General features: G+C 41.2%; 1 protein-coding gene across 2 annotated transcripts in view; it reads left to right on the forward strand.

The window, feature by feature from the left end:
- tp53bp2b (tumor protein p53 binding protein, 2b) overlaps positions 1-16611 on the forward strand; it is a 58848-nt gene that overhangs the window by 13045 nt on the left and 29192 nt on the right. For both annotated transcript variants that reach the window (XM_036565215.1, XM_036565217.1), the window contains exons 2-3: positions 13199-13346; positions 14759-14872. In XM_036565215.1, coding sequence (XP_036421108.1) covers positions 13199-13346; positions 14759-14872 — 262 coding nt within the window. The remainder of the gene's footprint in view (positions 1-13198; positions 13347-14758; positions 14873-16611) is intronic.

A 16611-nucleotide genomic window follows, 5' to 3' on the forward strand; every position in this document is an offset into this window, starting at 1 on the left:
TGTGTAGCTGAAAACAGTGATAGCAAGCATCTTCAAGCCTAAATTGTATGTTAGCCGTGGGACCTTCTTCGATTTAGTTTGATTTTCCTCTGTTTGTCATTTACAGCCAGTGTTAGCTTAGCTGAATTCAATCTAGCCTTCGTTCTCCACACTTGTGAAGTCCATAGGCCTGTTTTACTGTCTTGGTTTAAACTGAAATTAAAAATAAATAAAGAAAAAAGGTCAAGTAATGTTGTAGTTTTACATTAATCCCTCTTTTCAGACTTAAAGATAACTATGAATGTTACTGGATTAGCCTGTTAGCCTGTTAGCAGCTTGTCAAGGTGGTGGGTAAACCAGGCAGTGTTTTTATGGGATTTTATTCTGGTTTTATTGTTTTTACATGATAAGTGTGGCTTATAAGCTTATAACTGGAAACACGTGCGCCATTGAAATCGTTCATTTTATCGTCCCTGCAGCTGTTCGGCTACGCCAAGTCTAGGTGTGCGTGAGTTTATTTTCTCTGCTGGGAAAAACATGCATTCTAAACTGATCTAAGCTTGTCTAAACTGGTCTAGCCTGGTCTGGTGCCAGTCTAGGCTGGTCTGGTGCAGGTTTAGGCTGGTCTGGTGCTGGTTTATACTAGTCTGTGCTGGTATGGAGCTGGTTCATGCTGATCTAAGCTGGTTCAATGGCCTGTGTTGGTATGGTGTGGGTTTATACTGGCCTAAGATGGGTTATACTGATTTAGAGTGGTCTGGTGCTGGATTAGGCTGGTCTAAGATGGTTTATGCTGGCCTAAGATGGTTTATACTGGTCTATGCTGGTACGAAGCTGGTTTATGCTGGTCTAAGCTGGTTTATGCTGATCTGTACTGCTTTGGTGCTGGTTTATGCTGATCTATGCTGGTCTACTGTTGGTTTATGCTGGTCTACACTGGTTTATACTGGTCTGTGCTGGTATGGAGCTGACCTATGCTGGTCTGGTTTTGGTTTATCCTGATCTACGCTGGTTTATAAAAGTCTGTGTTGGTATGGTGTGTGTTTATACTGGCCTAAACTGGGTTATACTGATTTAGGCTGGCCTGGTGTTGGTTTATGCTGGTCTAAGATGGTTTATAAAGGTCTGTGTTGGTATGGTGTGAGCCTATACTGCCCTAAGATGTGTTATACTGATTAAGACTGGTCTGATGCTGGTTTAGGCTGGTCTGGTGCTGGTTTATGCTGGTCTAAACTGGCTTATACTGGTCTGTGCTGGGATGGAGCTGACCTATTCTGGTCTGGTTTTGGTTTATACTGGTCAAAGCTGGTTTATAAAGGTCTATGTTGGTATGGTGTGTGTTTATACTGGCCTAAGATGGGTTATACTAATTTAGGCTGGTCTGAGCGGGTTTATGCTGGTCTAAGCTGGTTTAGAATGGTCTGTGTTTGTCTGGTGCTGGTTTATGCTGATCTGTACTGGTCTAGTGTTTGTTTATGCAGGTCTAAGCTGGTTTATGCTGGTCTAAGATGGTTTATACTGGTCTATGCTGGTCTGGTGTTGGTTTCTGCTGGTTGTATTTAGGATAAGGGGAAATTGTAAATTGTAAGTATTTGTTAAACTGGCCCAGGTGCGTCGTTCAGATGAGAACAGACGTAGACTTGCTGTGTAAATACTGAAGAGCCTCGTGCTCTGTCTGCTGACGTCTTCCAATGAAGACAAGCCTGCAGTGGTGAGTTTGACTATTCAAACATGCTGTATTGCCACTTTGTTTAACCCTAGCCACCATGTCAACAGTGTCTGGTTACACCTGTGACTCAGCGCTGGGGCCATTCCTATGCCATGTGTTTGTTCAGAGGCTCTGACAGCAGCTTTTAGAGAGCTCAAGACTCCATTTAAGAAAAAATATATATATTTTTAGATTATTTTAGTCAGCACTGAGAGAGTCCTGAAATGGGTGTAATGGTTTCAAAACAGTATTAAACAATCTAAAAACAAAGCAGTGAACTTGGGGGCTTATGCTACAGTCGTGTGAAGTTTGCGCACACCCCAGTCATATAAGTGAAAATAAGTTAGCACATACTTTACAACAAGACTTAAATATGCCATTTTGTGCTAATTTCTGTGCACAATTTGTATTTATATAGTTTAACATATTGGGAAAATAATAAAAGCTCAAATATAAACGTGCCATAACTTTTGCACAGGCCGCATTTTATTATTATTCTTTTCTCCAGTATGTTAAATTCAGCAAATAAACAGTAATTATGTATTAAAATGTGCAAAAGTGTGTACTCTGTAGAGGATTTATGCTTATTTTCACTTCGACAAAAGATGGAATTCGACTATTCGGGCACCCATACTTTTGCACACGACTGTATTTAGGAGCCCATACTCAAATGACTGAGCTCTTTTTCCTGAAGGCACTTATAAATTGAGAAGTGAAGCACACTGTCAGTGACCAAACTAGGCATGGGGGTGGATCCTATCAGAATGAGTGGGCGGGGCTTATGTTATTCAAGCAGACATGCTGAAATGACTTTTTTCTTATTGCTTATAAATTCTAGCAATTTTTTTCTGTGTGATTTTTTTTTTAATGTAGGTAGTATTGTGCAGCATGGTAATGTATTTTAGAAGCAATTTGTGTATTGCATAATAAAAGCTCTGTAAAAATGCATTTTTTTTAAACACACTAAATATTTTGAATAATTCAAAATTGTGGGATTTTTTTGTTCTTTTTTATTACATTTTTTGCCAAACCATCACTTTCAAGGGCTGTAAGCAGAACAACCTCACACTCGGAACAGAATGACCCTCAGGCTTTTCCGGGAAGACAGTCCTTTTGCGGATTTGTAGAGCCGCTTTTCAGGAAGCCCCAGCTTTGTCCAGCAATGCTGGGGAGCTTTTCATGCTGCTAGCCTTTGACCCATATGTCCTACTTACACGTATCAGGCGGAGGGGGATGGGATGAAACATACTCACCACACACACCAATATTTTATTGGGACCAATATTCTCCCAACAAATTCTGTAACAAAAGCGTGGCATATTTTTCATCATAATTCATTAACAATTGAAAACTAGTAGGGAAAGATGAGGGCTGTCACAATTACTCGATTAGATCGATAACTCAATTAACAAAAATCATTTATTAAAACTTACATTCTCTATGAAACGGCTTAGTGAGTAGTAATTTGAATGATAAACAGGATAATCGTAGGATATTGTAAAGCCGTGTTCAGCTGGCTGAAGTTTCTCCAGAGCTGTTAGAACTTAATTTTCATCATTGAAAGAGAGGAAACCCACACCAGCAGGATCCCACTTATGTACATATGTTTGTTGTTACAAATTGTATTGTGTTTAAAGTGGAAGTGTGAATGAAGTAAAAAGTTTAATTTTAGGCCGAACAGCTTGTCATACAGCTGCCTCAACAGGCTCCTCCAGTAATATTTCAGTGTTTGGCTTTACCAAAGGATTCACTGTCAAACAACATACATGGTACAGAATATGCTACTTGAGTGTGTGTTTAAAATGCTTCAAGAGCTGGCCTTGGGGAGGCGCTCGGTTACAGATTCAGTTATGTTCGAGGCTCAAATACTGAAATCACTGTTTGGGCATTTGTTACGTTACATCATGAGAAGACGGAAAAAATATGCATGCTAACAAATTCAGTTCAGTGAGACGGTTTTGCTTGTATTTACAAGCATGTTATACTTTGCTACTCTAAAACACGAGTGCTTTAACGTGAGTGCATTGACAAGTGTGGATAGTCAAGGACGTGGTTGAGAACATGGTGTAGCGCAGCTTTGTCGCTACCTAGGCTAAATAGCTGGGGTTAACTAGGACCTCCATGGACCCACAGAGCAGGTACTTTTTGGGTGGTGGATCATTCTCAGCACTGCAGTAACACTGACGTGGTGGTGGTGTGTTAGTGTGTGTTGTGCTGGATCAGACACAGCAGTGCTGCTGGAGTTTTTAAACACTGTGTCCACTCACTGTCCACTCTATTAGACACTCCTACCTTGTCAGTCCACCTTGTAGATGTAAAGTCAGAGACGACAGCTCATCTGCTGCTGCACAGTTTGTGTTGGTCATCCTCTAGTCCTTCATCAGTGGTCACAGGACGCTGTCCACAGGACGCTGTTGGCTGGATATGTTTGGTTGGTGGACTATTCTCAGTCCAGCAGTGACAGTGAGGTGTTTAAAAACTCCAGCAGCACTGCTGTGTCTGATCCACTCGTACCAGCACAACACACACTAACACACCACCACCACGTCAGTGTTACTGCAGTGCTGAGGATGATCCACCACCCAAATAGGACCTGCTTTTTGAGGGTCCATGGAGGTCCTGACCACTGAAGAACAGGGTAAAAGGGGGCTAACAAATTATGCAGAGAAACAGATGGACTACAGTCTGTAACTGTAGAACTACAAAGTGCACCTATATAGTAAGTGGAGCTGATAAAATGGACAATGAGTGTAGAAACAAGGAGGTGGTCATAATGTTATGCCTGATCGATGTAACTAATCATGTAATTATATATAAATCATTGAATGTATAGCAAACCAAAAGTAATGAACTTCTAAGGGTTAAAATGTCGACATGTCGGCAGCTCGAGTGGGACGTGTTGTGGAGGATTAGGTTCTGGGAAGCGAATACTAAGTCACTCCATTCATTATATCCTAAAGCTCCGAGGCTGAGAGATAAAGTACGTGGGAAAGAGGGTGAAAGCTGAATCTCTTAGACGACTTCTAAAACAGTCCTCTGTCTTTTTCTGCTCTAATACAGTATCCGAGATCATGAGAGTGTTCCGAATGGACCGCATTGATCCAGAGGGCTTATAACTGTCCAGTAAAGTCCCAGCTAATCCTCCTGACCATTACTGACCATTCAGCACCATTGGCATGTTCACGACAAGTTTAAAGCCCCTTTTAAAGCTATTTGATCAACTCTTTTACTGTTAAAATGTGCTGATAGCGTTTATCGCCCTTGAACATCGATGAATCTTGGGCACCCTGTCGCCTCTCTTGGGTTGAACCTCCTCGGACCACTGTCGGTAGATACTCACCGCTGCTGACCAGGAGCATCCCTCAAGCCTTCCAAGACTTTCAGAGGTGTCTGGTTAGAACAGTTTGGCCCTCAGGTCTTCATAACTGCCCATTTCTACCACGTCCAACCTGTTGACTACAAGACCCGGCTGTACTTACCGTCAGATACACCCCAGACCTTGGACTGCGCCACTGTTACAAGATTATCAGTGTTATTCGCTTCAACTCTGAGTGGCAGTAGGTAAACCTCGGGGCCTTTTCAGAGATGGCGTAATGGAAGGTTTGTGAGTTCAGACCATGCCTTCAGAATGGTGGTGGTAGTATGAGGGAGAGGGGAGAACTCTGAGAACTTGGGCTGGAGTCAGACCCCCCTCATAGCTGTAGTAGGACTGATGTAGGACTGAGGAACAGGGAGGAGATGGGGTGGCAATGGGGATTGCGAACCCTTCATCATGGGAACGGAAGGAGAGAATATGAATTTGTAGGGCGTTAGATTGAAAGAAAGAAGGTTTTCATCCATGCCCCCCCCAAACTTCAGTTATATCATAACTACATATAAATACATATGTATAGTTTTTAGTTTATTTTTATTTAAAAGAATTGTGCTTGTATTTAAACTCTGCAAGTTTTAGAGTGTTACTCTTGTTTTAATGTTAAGGTTAGGATGGAAACAAAAGAGTTACGTTTTTCAAATGCTCAGAAGAAAAATTGGCCAATCAGGAGTTGTTGTTCTCTGTGGTATCTAGGTAGATGTAGCTAAGTGAGCTCTCCTATTGGTTAGGACTTCAGGAGCTGAAGAGAAGGCCTAACATGTTAGACTCTCAGCATAATCACGAAGCGACAGAGGAACCAATCTTGCTTTGATTTTCTTATGGATGGGACCAATTTGATGAGAAAAATGGCATTCTGGAAGTTCTAGACATGCCAGAATGTGACTGCTGCATCGTTTAAGGTGGAACGAAAAATTTGAATAAAAAGGAAAGTCGCTAGGGTCTGTTACCATGGTTACAGATCTAGATCCAGTGCCCAGATTAAAAAATCAGTGTGTGTTCAATAGAGGAGCGCAAAGCTTCTCAGATCTGCAGCTGTATGTGAGAACAGACGTTCTAGAGGTCAGACTGGGTTACATTACGAATGCATTAGCCCTACATAGGGGTCATATTTTAAAACCAGCTACTGTTTGAGGAAATATGCCAGCAGCAGATGTTTTGAAATTGCATTTGGCCCAGTGTTGCCCTGAACTCTCTCCAAAGCTAAAATGCTGCACTTTTAATTAACAGTAAAGCTGAATAGCAGCTTTTGTGACTATGATTTGGGTCGGTCAATGCAAGGCCTCCCAGTTGAGCATCTCAGAATTGCCCAGTGCTTTCAAGAAATAATGTTATCATGCCCAGTAGACAATGAGCAAAATATTATGCTTGTGTCTTTATAGTTTATAAGATAAAAATGTTTTAAAAAGTTGCCATTTTTCACCAAAAGTGGCATAAAAAGGTGCAAATTTTGGGAAGATTTGTAAATAAATAACTACTACATAGAGTTAAGATCCCCTGAATAGACTATTAAATGAAATAAGCTTAATATAAAACCAGAGCAAAACAATCACATCAACAGGTTCTCTGTTCTCACCAACCACAGGTTCTCACAATCAGGTTCTCACCAACCACACGGCCATATCTACATAAACATCACACAAACATGAGTGTGGATCGCTGCGTTTCCCTCCGTTATATAATCCTATCTCACTTTCTGAGTGTAATATTCTTTAAACAGTGTAATTTTGGACAGTATCTTTCTTAAACTGCCGCTCTGTAATGGTACTGAATGCAGTCCAGCAGCGACGTTGACTGCCCCAAAATGGCGGCACCATTGACGTGCCTGGCTGGACCTGAATCGGCATCTATGTATGTATACATATGGTCTGTATCTTTCGCTGGAGTTGGACATGTGGGACCATTCATTACAATCTTTAGGGGCTCTGCCGTGTCTTTGTAAGGGCCTGCTGCTTTTAGTGGCTAGGTCAGTTGTCAACACTATACAGAGCTAATAGGGTGGACAGTACTGCGTCCAGAGAGAAGGCGGTGGAGGATGAATTAATACTGTATTAAGAAATTAAATGATGAGAAGAATCAAAAGATTGACAGAGAACAGGCCTGCAGCAGCATGTAGTTACTGTACAGCTACTACTATTATCATTTATCATCATGTTTTTACTTCGGTTATTTATCTCTTCTACATTCATACTTTTTCATACCCTCTGTATCTATCGTCTCTCTCTCTCTCTCTCTCTCTCTCTCTCACAAACACATTCACACATAACCTTCCAAAGATCCACGTATCGGACAAAAACGGCTGAAGTCACCCTGGGTTACTTTTTGAACGAGACACATAGGCTGAGTTCACATTAGCAGGTTGAAGCGGCACAAATCAGATTTTTTGCCCTAATGTGACTCAGATCTGATGTTTTCAGGGCTGTGTGGACAAATCTGATCTTTTCAAATCCGACCTGAGGCACTTTCATATGTGGTCCTAGATCAGATACATATCCGATTCTCTAACTCTCTCTCTCTCTTTGTCTCTCTCTCTCTCTCTCTCTCCTTTTTGTCTTTCTCTCTCTATCTCTCCTTTCTCACTTTCTCTCTTTTCTCTTTTGCTACTCTCTCTCTATATATTTTAATCCCTCTGTTTATGTCTCTGTCCATCCCTCTCTCTCTCTCTGTCAGTCTCTCTCTCTTTCTCTCTCCTTTTTGTCTTTCTCTCTATCTCTCCTTTCTCACTTTCTCTCTTCTCTCTTTTGCTACTCCTCTTTTTCTCACTCTATCTGTCTACTACTCTCTCTATATATATTTTAATCCCTCTATTTATCTCTCTGTCCATCCCTCTCTCTTTCACTCGCTGTCTCTCTCTCTATGTCTCTCACTCTCTGTACCTCTTCCTCTCTCTCTGTCTCTCGCTCTTTATAACACTCTTTCTTTCTCTCTCTTCCTCTCTCTCTCTTTTTCTTTCTCTCTGTCTCTCTTGCTCTATCTTTCTATCTCTCTCCTTTCTCACTTTCTCTCTCACTCTCTGTAACTTTCTCTCTCTTCTCTTTTGCTTCTCCCCTCTCTCTCTTACTCTATTTGTCTACTACTCTATATATATATTTTAATCTCTCTATCTCTCTGTCCATCCCTCTCTCTTTCACTCTGTCTCTCTCTCCTTGTCTCTCTCCTCTCTCTCCTTTTCTCTCTCCTCTCTCTCCTTTTCTTTCTCTCCTCTGTCTTTCTTTCTCTTTCTGTCCTTCTATTTCTACCTCTCCTTTCTCACCTTTTCTCTCTCTCTCTCTCTCTCTGTATCTTTCTCTCTTATTTCTATTTTGCTTCTCCTTCTCTCTCTGTCTACTACTCTCTCTGTCCATCCCTCTCTCTTTCACTGTCTCTCTCTGTGTCTCTCGCTCTCTGCAACTCTTCCTCTCTCTCTCTTTGTCTTTCGCTCTTTATAACTCTCTCTTTCTCTCTCTCTCTCTCTGTCCTCGCTCGGCCCATCTGTCGTACCAGCCCACGCACACCCTCACACTCTGCTGCGTGTCTTCACACTCAATCAGCGGTGATAATAACTGGGCTTGTGGTGCGAGTGCGAGCGCCGTGCTGAGAGCGTCCGATCGATCCGGCTCTCTGTCGATGAGGATGATGTTTACTTCCGCTCTACCGAGGACGTTTCACTTAAGGGTGAATTCTCAATTCATTAAAGGGCCATATCAGAGAAAAAGCAGAATTCTCCTTGCTTTCTATAAATAAGAGTTTTCTAAACTCTATAGACATGGTTAAAATTCTCGAAGCGTGCCATCACTAACAGCCCATTTCTGTTCATCATGGTTGTGATGTCATAACCATAAACCCTGTTACAAACAACCTAACCTTCCAAAGATCAACGTTTCTGAAAGAAACTGCCGAAGTCACCCTGGGTTACTTTTTGAACTAGACACAAAGGTGCTGTTCACGTTACCAGGTTAATGTGACCAACCAAGAATGCCTTCAAGCCTCTTGTAAAGGCTACGTTCACATTAGCAGGTTTAAGTGGCACATATCTGATTTTTTGCCCTAATGTGACTCAGATCTGATGTTTTCAGGGCTGTGTGGACACAAATCTGATCTTTTCAAGTCCGACCTGAGGCACTTTCACATGTGGTCCTAGATCGGATACGTATCCGATTCATGGCCATGCGACCATAATGTGACGCTCCGATCGGAATTCATGTGCTTTTTTCCCCACTGCGCGTGACCATCATTCAACGTTACCATGGCAACAACGCAGAACAGAAGTTAAAGCCTGTAAACGGTGGAAAAGCAGCTCATCTCACCTTTTTCTCCTTCGTCTCGCTCTAATAATGAAGCTGAGAGCTGATCAGAGTTAATGATCTTCTCAGCGAAGCTCGTTCTGCTCGTTAATTTGTGCAGATGATGAACGTGATTCATTCAGGTGATGTTACTGAGTAGGATGTGGTCATGCAGGTCATTTCAGAACGTCGGTTTATCACATTAATGACAGATTTGAGTCACTTAGCTAAACGAGTGTGAAGCATCGTGTCAGAGAGCTCGGATTTAAGCAAAAAACGGATTTGAGCAACGAGGCTTGGAATGTAAACGTAGCCAAAATGGAGCAAAGGTTTTGGCACCCCAGGAAACACTTTTTTGATCTTTTATGTTCCTCTACAGAGAACAACCTGCACATTTTAGTGCACAGTGACGTTTAAATACATAAAATGCAGCCTGCGCAAGAGTTATTTTTATATTTTATGATTTATTTAAACTCACACTAAAATTGTTCTTTAAAATCAGCAGAAAATGCCTTAATTAAATAGGTTCCCTGTACAGGATGTTTCTTTCACTCAGAAAATCAACAAAAAATGATTTAATTGGTTTTTTTTACTTGTTTAAAGTTTTAAAGAAAGGTTGGAAAATGGTCAGGTAGAAATGAATCATGACTGCCCACACAAACACTGAAAGTGGACATTTAATTAAAAAATAAAATGCTGGAAAAATTTAGCACACAGGCCCTTTAAAAGCTTTTCCAAGCGCAGATGTTGCCAAGTGTATAAACAGTTCTGCCAGTAATTCAATAATTCAGCATAAACAGAAAGCGAAACCATTATTTATTAGGTAGATTTTATTTTTTGCTGTAGAAATATAATTTGAGATGCTCCTAAACTCAAACTCCTCCCACCACCACCATGCTCCCGCTGTACATCACACAATCAATTACGACCTCTTTTTGTCTCCGCTGACAAATCACCCCTCGCTGTGTTTTATTTTTGGGTCCGAAAACCTCTCAACATGACGGCCATCTGCGATAGCCTGTGTCCGAGCCAAGAGAGGAAGCCGCCACGTTTTCGGCCTTGTTTTAATACAGCGAGCTCACGGAGAGATACCGGAGAGCCGTGAGCCGCGTTCGAGTGGCCTGTTCTAGGAAATGGGTTTCTTAGATGTCTCGAGTTCACATTTAGGCAAACTTAAAGGGGCATTCTGGCCTCAAACTGGCCCATTTTAATATGTCTGTTGTGTTGTGTGGTATTGTTTGGCACAGCATTGTAGGGCTGAAAGATTAATCGCTTTTAGATTGAAATCGCAATTTAAGCTGCAGTTTTAAATCATAGCCTACACTCTTAAAAAAGAGAGTTCTTTAAGGTTCCCCAAAACAGATGGTTCTTTAGTAAAGACAGCCATTCTCTATAGAACCATGAACACTCAATGTCCCATTTGTATGCTTAAATGGTTCTCTGCATGGTGAAATGGTTCTTCAGATTGATGTGTTCTGTGTAGCACCAAAAAGGGTTCTTCTGTTGTTTACAACATCAAGCTTGCAACAGTAGAACATTTTGGTGCTAAAATAAACCTTTCTCAAAAAGGTGCTATATGGAGCCATCTATAACACATTCACTATAAATCTAAAGAACCATTCAAAGAACTTCTTAAGCATGCAAATGGAACATTGAGTGTTCATGGTTCTACACAGAACCATTGTCCTTACTAAAGAACCCTTGAAAAACCATCTTTAAGTGAGCACAATAGCAAAAATTTAAGTTTTAAGAGAGGAAGCTGCACCTAATAAGAGCTTATGAGCTGCCTGTGGATGAGTTAGACCAATCAGAGGCAACCAAACCTCCATGTGTTGTGACATCACAACCACAGCTTACTGGCGGTTTGGCACAGTACGTTCAGGGGTCGAGCCTCAAGCCAGAAAAGGTGGACATTCTGGTTTTCTTGGCCAAAATAAATCAGGCCTGAATCTCAGTTTATAGAAAAAAATCACAATTTAAATTGCAGTTAGAAAAATCGCGATTAGATATTTTCCCCAAATCGTTCAGCCCTGCAGCATTGTGTCCCTCAGCCTCGTCAGTTTGGCAGAATTTACGAATGTATCCACTTATTCTTATGCCTTATGATTCTTTGAGTAACCTTATAAATAGAGCAGGCAATATGTTAAATGCTAATGACGTCCTGACATGACACAAATGTGGAAATCAATAAAAATATATCAAATCTTTATTAATGGGATGCTTGAAAGCCACGCCGATGTTTGTAATCGATCAGTCGACAGAAACCTGAACCTGCAGGAGAGAAATCCAGAAAAACCTATTTCGCCTACAACGATTACACACGCTAATAAAGTCACGCTAATAAAGTTTAAACTCATTTAAACTTTTTAATTATGTTTGCACCAAAAGTCAGGTGGAAAAACCATAAAGCAATGCTGTTACGCAGCAGTGCCCAATGTAGAAGTCTATTTTTAAACCAGAGCTACGATGCTCCTCATCAAGGTATGTTAGCCTCAAGCTAGCAGGTTGAACTCTGCGCTATAATAAACCGGATATTTTAGCCGTAATCTTGAAACACAGTGGTCACGTGAAAATAAAGCAGATATAATTTTTATTTATTCCTTCATCATTGTTCTCCGACTACAATACCCAGGATGCAACCACTGGAAGTCCCTGTGGTGTCATCCTTACTGCTAGCCTAGCCACTGAGATATGGGCTAAGAAATACAACCAAGCTAACGTTAGTGTAACGTTTACCTCAGTTTTTGAACAAAAGCGCATTGAAAACAGCAGTTCCGTCTTTATTCAGCACAAAATAGACACCGGAGACCAGTTTTTTACCCTTTTTTCCTCAAAAAAAGAAGCTAAACTGAGGTAAAGTGTCTACGTGGTGAGGTAGACCTTGCTAACTTTAGCTTAGTTTTAGCTTAGCTTTAGTTTTAGTTTGTTGTGCTCCTCATGTCGAGTCATTTCTGACGTTTGAGTAATCAGATTATAAGCCTCTCTATTGTAATGATTTGAGAACTACTGAAGCACTGAGTTACCACTGCGGTAAGATGTTCAGCTTCCTAGCAGCAACGTTAGCCAGCAAGCTACCTGGCTTCCTTCTGCGTTAGCCAACTGGCGGGAAACCTTCACCCCACCTTCAAGATACGTCATCTACGGTGGATTTTCTTATTTTAGAGCAGAACATCTCACTCGAGACCCCTGCTGCACAGCTGTAGAGAAACTGTAGTGATTGAGTGACTGAATGATAGACTGAGGGAGTGATGGATCCATGCGGGTGGGATTTGTCATTGGAGACAGTAGGAGGTCATATTGATTGTATGATGTTCAGTAGGATCAGTCATGCTAATGGGAGCAGATAGTAGAGAGGGTTCAGTCAAAAAAAGACATTTTTAACAAGAATACACATCGTTTTTTTAGGTTCACGACATTATTTGATTTATCTGAACATTAAATATTATAGGCTTGACCTGCTTTCGGACCCCAAGAGATGGGCTCAAGCTGTAACGGAGATGACTTTTCAAGGTCAAGTTCAAGTTCACACATTAAAAAAAAAAACAATGTATAATTCTGTTTTGGTGTCTACCGGGTCTTCCAGGTGGTTGTTAGGAGTCACATTTTCATTTGGAGCTTTTAATATTTTTTTTGAACTCCAGTTTTGTTTTTTTCACCTTTGACTTTCTCTTTCTTTATGCAAGTGGCTTATCTCATATCTCACAAATATCTCCTGAAAAATGAATAACTTGTGCTTAATGGCTGTTTTGAATAGAAATGAAATACATAAAGGATGGTCTCTGACTTTTGCACAGTACCGTCGATAAAGTCACTGGATCACCACAAAATAAGCAGAGGAAGGCAGAAGATCATGTGCTGTATTCTGTTTGTGTGTGACAGATGTTCCTGACCGTGTACCTCAGCAACAATGACAAGCACTACACAGAAGTGCCTGTTACCCCGGAGACACTGTGTCGGGACGTGGTGGACCTGTGCAAAGAGCCCGGCGAGACGGATTGCTACCTTGCGGAAACCTGGAGAGGTTCAGGTGAGTGGCCCCCTGATATTACCACCAGTGTTTATAGAACACAAAATACTGCGGTCCCCAGACACAAAATCCTTCCTTCTTGCTATTTTTGGCTGACTTTAAAAGAATTACACAATTTTCCACTAGATGAAGTCATTTAACAGTGACAGCAAGCAGGTTTAGTGTGCAAATTTAGCTTTTTTAGAATTATAGCTATGCACCTCACATTGCTAGCAAACAGTAAAAGTCAGTAGTCACCCAAATAGCTTGTATGGTCCCAAGAACACTATACCCACAGTCACGTATGAAGGTAAGAGCATCAAGATATGGGTGGCTTTTCTGCGAAACAAATCTTTAATCTCCTGAGTTGAAATCCCAGTGAACATTTACGGAGGATTTTGAAATTGCATGTCTATCAGAGGGACCCTCGTAACCGTAGGTAATTGTGGATGGTTTGCCAAAAGGAGCAAGCCAGAACTGTGCCACAATGTTACCATAGAGGTCTCTAAGCTATAATTGCCAACAATTTGTTTTTTTGTTTTTTTTTACTCTCAAAAAATTACATTTTTAAAATCTTTGTTTATGCTTGTAAATACATATTTTTGGTTGATATTTATATGTACAAAGTCAAAAAACATTATGTGTGATTTTGTGATGATGCATTGGAAATATATTAAATAAAAAAAACAAAACTGTATTTAGAGAAAAGATTTGGGTGATTATTGACTTCTAGAATAGCAATGTTAGCTTCTCAGCTCCAGCGCTAAGCTAAAGAAGCAAAATTTGGACTCCAAACACTTCTTGGCTGCATCTGGATTAAGTGGAAAATTATGTAAACTTGATTTTATATTGCCTGTCAAAAGTTTGGCCTTTCAAAAAGTCATAATAAATAAAATGACCTAAAATGACTTTGAAAATGTTTTCAGAGTTGTGTTTGGATACACGCAACTGACTTTATGTATCTAGTTATTACCCTCCTATTCTGCATACACAGTGATCTACCTTTAGGCCACACATTTCCCAAGAGGAACTTTTGGAATCGGTCCATTCTGCCAGCTGGCCTGGGCAAGAGTGCTTTGACTAAACAAACGCAAATGGTTTTCAGCTGGAACTATCTAAACAGCATCTTTCACCATAAAGTTTCCCCAAACAGATCAAGGCCTGGTTTCCTGAGCCCATCACAGCATCTCAGTGACCTTAACTTTTAGAGAAATGTGTACAAAGTAAACATTCTTTCTTTGTTGGTTGTAATAGTTTTTATTTGTGCGAATATTCTTAAGTATTTTAGGTTTAATGCCACAGCCCACCATTTTCTCGCCTGTCATGATGTCAGCATTCATCCTCACTCACACCTTTTAAGTGTTTAAGCCACCTTCAGGCCAAAAGGGTTTAAATATGTGCTTTTAACAATTTGCCATCTCTTTTTATAACAGAGCGTGTGATTGGTGACAGTGAGAGGATGATTGAGGTGCTGCAGCGCTGGGGGCAGCAGAGGGCTGAGGTTCGATTCTTCCTCCGCCACGATCAAGCGCCCAACCACGAAACAGGTGGGAGACACAAAGAGGGGAAGCAAAAAAATACATTGTGGTAGCGCTGTCAGCTCAGTTGACCTACTGTGGGTTTTTGCTCAGGATGTGAGATTTAAGGATTGTGGTTTGTAAGTTTGAGTTTAGAAGATTGAGTTTAGAGGTTAGGTTTGAGAGGTTGACCTCGGAAGATTAAATTTGAGAGCTTGGGAGGTTTGAGGGAGTTTGGGCGTTTGAGAGGTTGAGTATAGGTAATTGAGTTTTTCAGAAGAGTTTGGGAGGTTGACTTTGGGAGACTGGGAAGTTGATTTTGGGAGGTTGAGTTTAGGGAGTAGCGTTTCAGTGGTTGAGTTTTGGGGGTTGACTTTTCAGGCTTAAGTTTAGGGACATTAACTTTTGGAGGTTGCAAGGTAGAGTTAGGAAATTTGGGAGATATAAAGTTGATTTTGAGAGGTTGAGTTTAGGGAGCTGAAATTCAGTGGTTGAGTTTTCAGGGTTGAGTTTGGGAGGTTGGAGACTGATTTTGGGAGGTTGACTTTGGAGGGTTGGGTTTAGAGAGCTGACACTGGGAGGCTGACTTTGGGAGACGGGGAGGTTAGTTTTGGAAGGTTGAGTAGGGAGTTGAGTTTAAGTGGTTGAACTTTGGGGAGTTGAGTTTTCAGGCTTAAGTTTAGGGACATTTTCAGAGGTTGAGAGGTAGAGTTTGGGAATTTGGGAGATTGTAAAGTTGATTTTAAGAGGTTCAGCTTAGGGAGCTGAAATACAGTGGTTGAGTTTTCAGGGTTGAGTTTGGGAAGCTGATATTGGAAAGCTGACTTGGAGACTGGGAGGTTGATTTTGGGAGGTTGAGTTTATGGAGTTGAGTTTAAGTGGTTGAACTTTGGAAGTTGAGTTTTCAGACTTAAGTTTAGGGACATTTTTGGAGGTTGAGAGGTAGAGTTTGGGAATTTGGGAGATTGTAAAGTTGAGTTTGGGAGGTTGAGTTTAGGGAGTTGAGGTTCAGTGGTTGAGTTTTGGGGGTTGAGTTTTCAGGATTGAGTTTGGGACATTAACTGTTGGAAGTTGGGAGGTTGAGTTCGGGGAGTCACACTTTTAGTGGTTGACTTTTCAGGGTTGAGTTTGGGAGGTTGGGGGATTAATTTTGGGAGGTTGAGTTTAGGGAGTTGAGTTTTAATGGTTGAGTTTGGGAGGGTACCCTTAGGAGGGTAACTTTGGAAGGTTTCAGAAGTCTGGGAAGTTGAGTTTGAGAGGTAGACTTCAGAAGGATGGGAAGCTGACATTGGGAGATTGACTTGGGAGGTTGGGAGGTTGACTTTAGAAGGTATACTTTAGGAGGTTGACTTTGGGAGGTTGAGTTTGAGGGGTTTAGCCTGGCAGGTTGAGTCGTGGAGCTGAGTTTAGTTTTCAGAGTAAACGCAAGGAATGAAAGAGTGGGGAGCTGGGAGATGGATTTGGGGGCTAGGTTTGGGGATTGAGTTTGGGGGGTTAAATGTGGGGGATTGAGTTTAGGAGTTTGGAGTCTGAGTTTTGATGTTTTGGAGAATGCAGAAAGTAAACATTTTATGGTTCATGGCTTTTGGTGACCCTAGTTAAATTAAATCACCCAACAAAAGGTTAATTGTGACAGAGGAATCTTCATTGGTGTTGCTTTTATGGCCAAAGCTAGGCCCACTCAGTGTCTAGAAAAATGGCTCAATGCACCCTGTTAAAATTCAGGTGCTGAGCAGTGGCCCTGGGATGTTTAATTACATGCATGACTG

Source organism: Colossoma macropomum, unplaced genomic scaffold (assembly GCF_904425465.1).
Source record: "Colossoma macropomum unplaced genomic scaffold, Colossoma_macropomum, whole genome shotgun sequence".
In the NCBI taxonomy this organism is placed as follows: domain Eukaryota; kingdom Metazoa; phylum Chordata; class Actinopteri; order Characiformes; family Serrasalmidae; genus Colossoma; species Colossoma macropomum.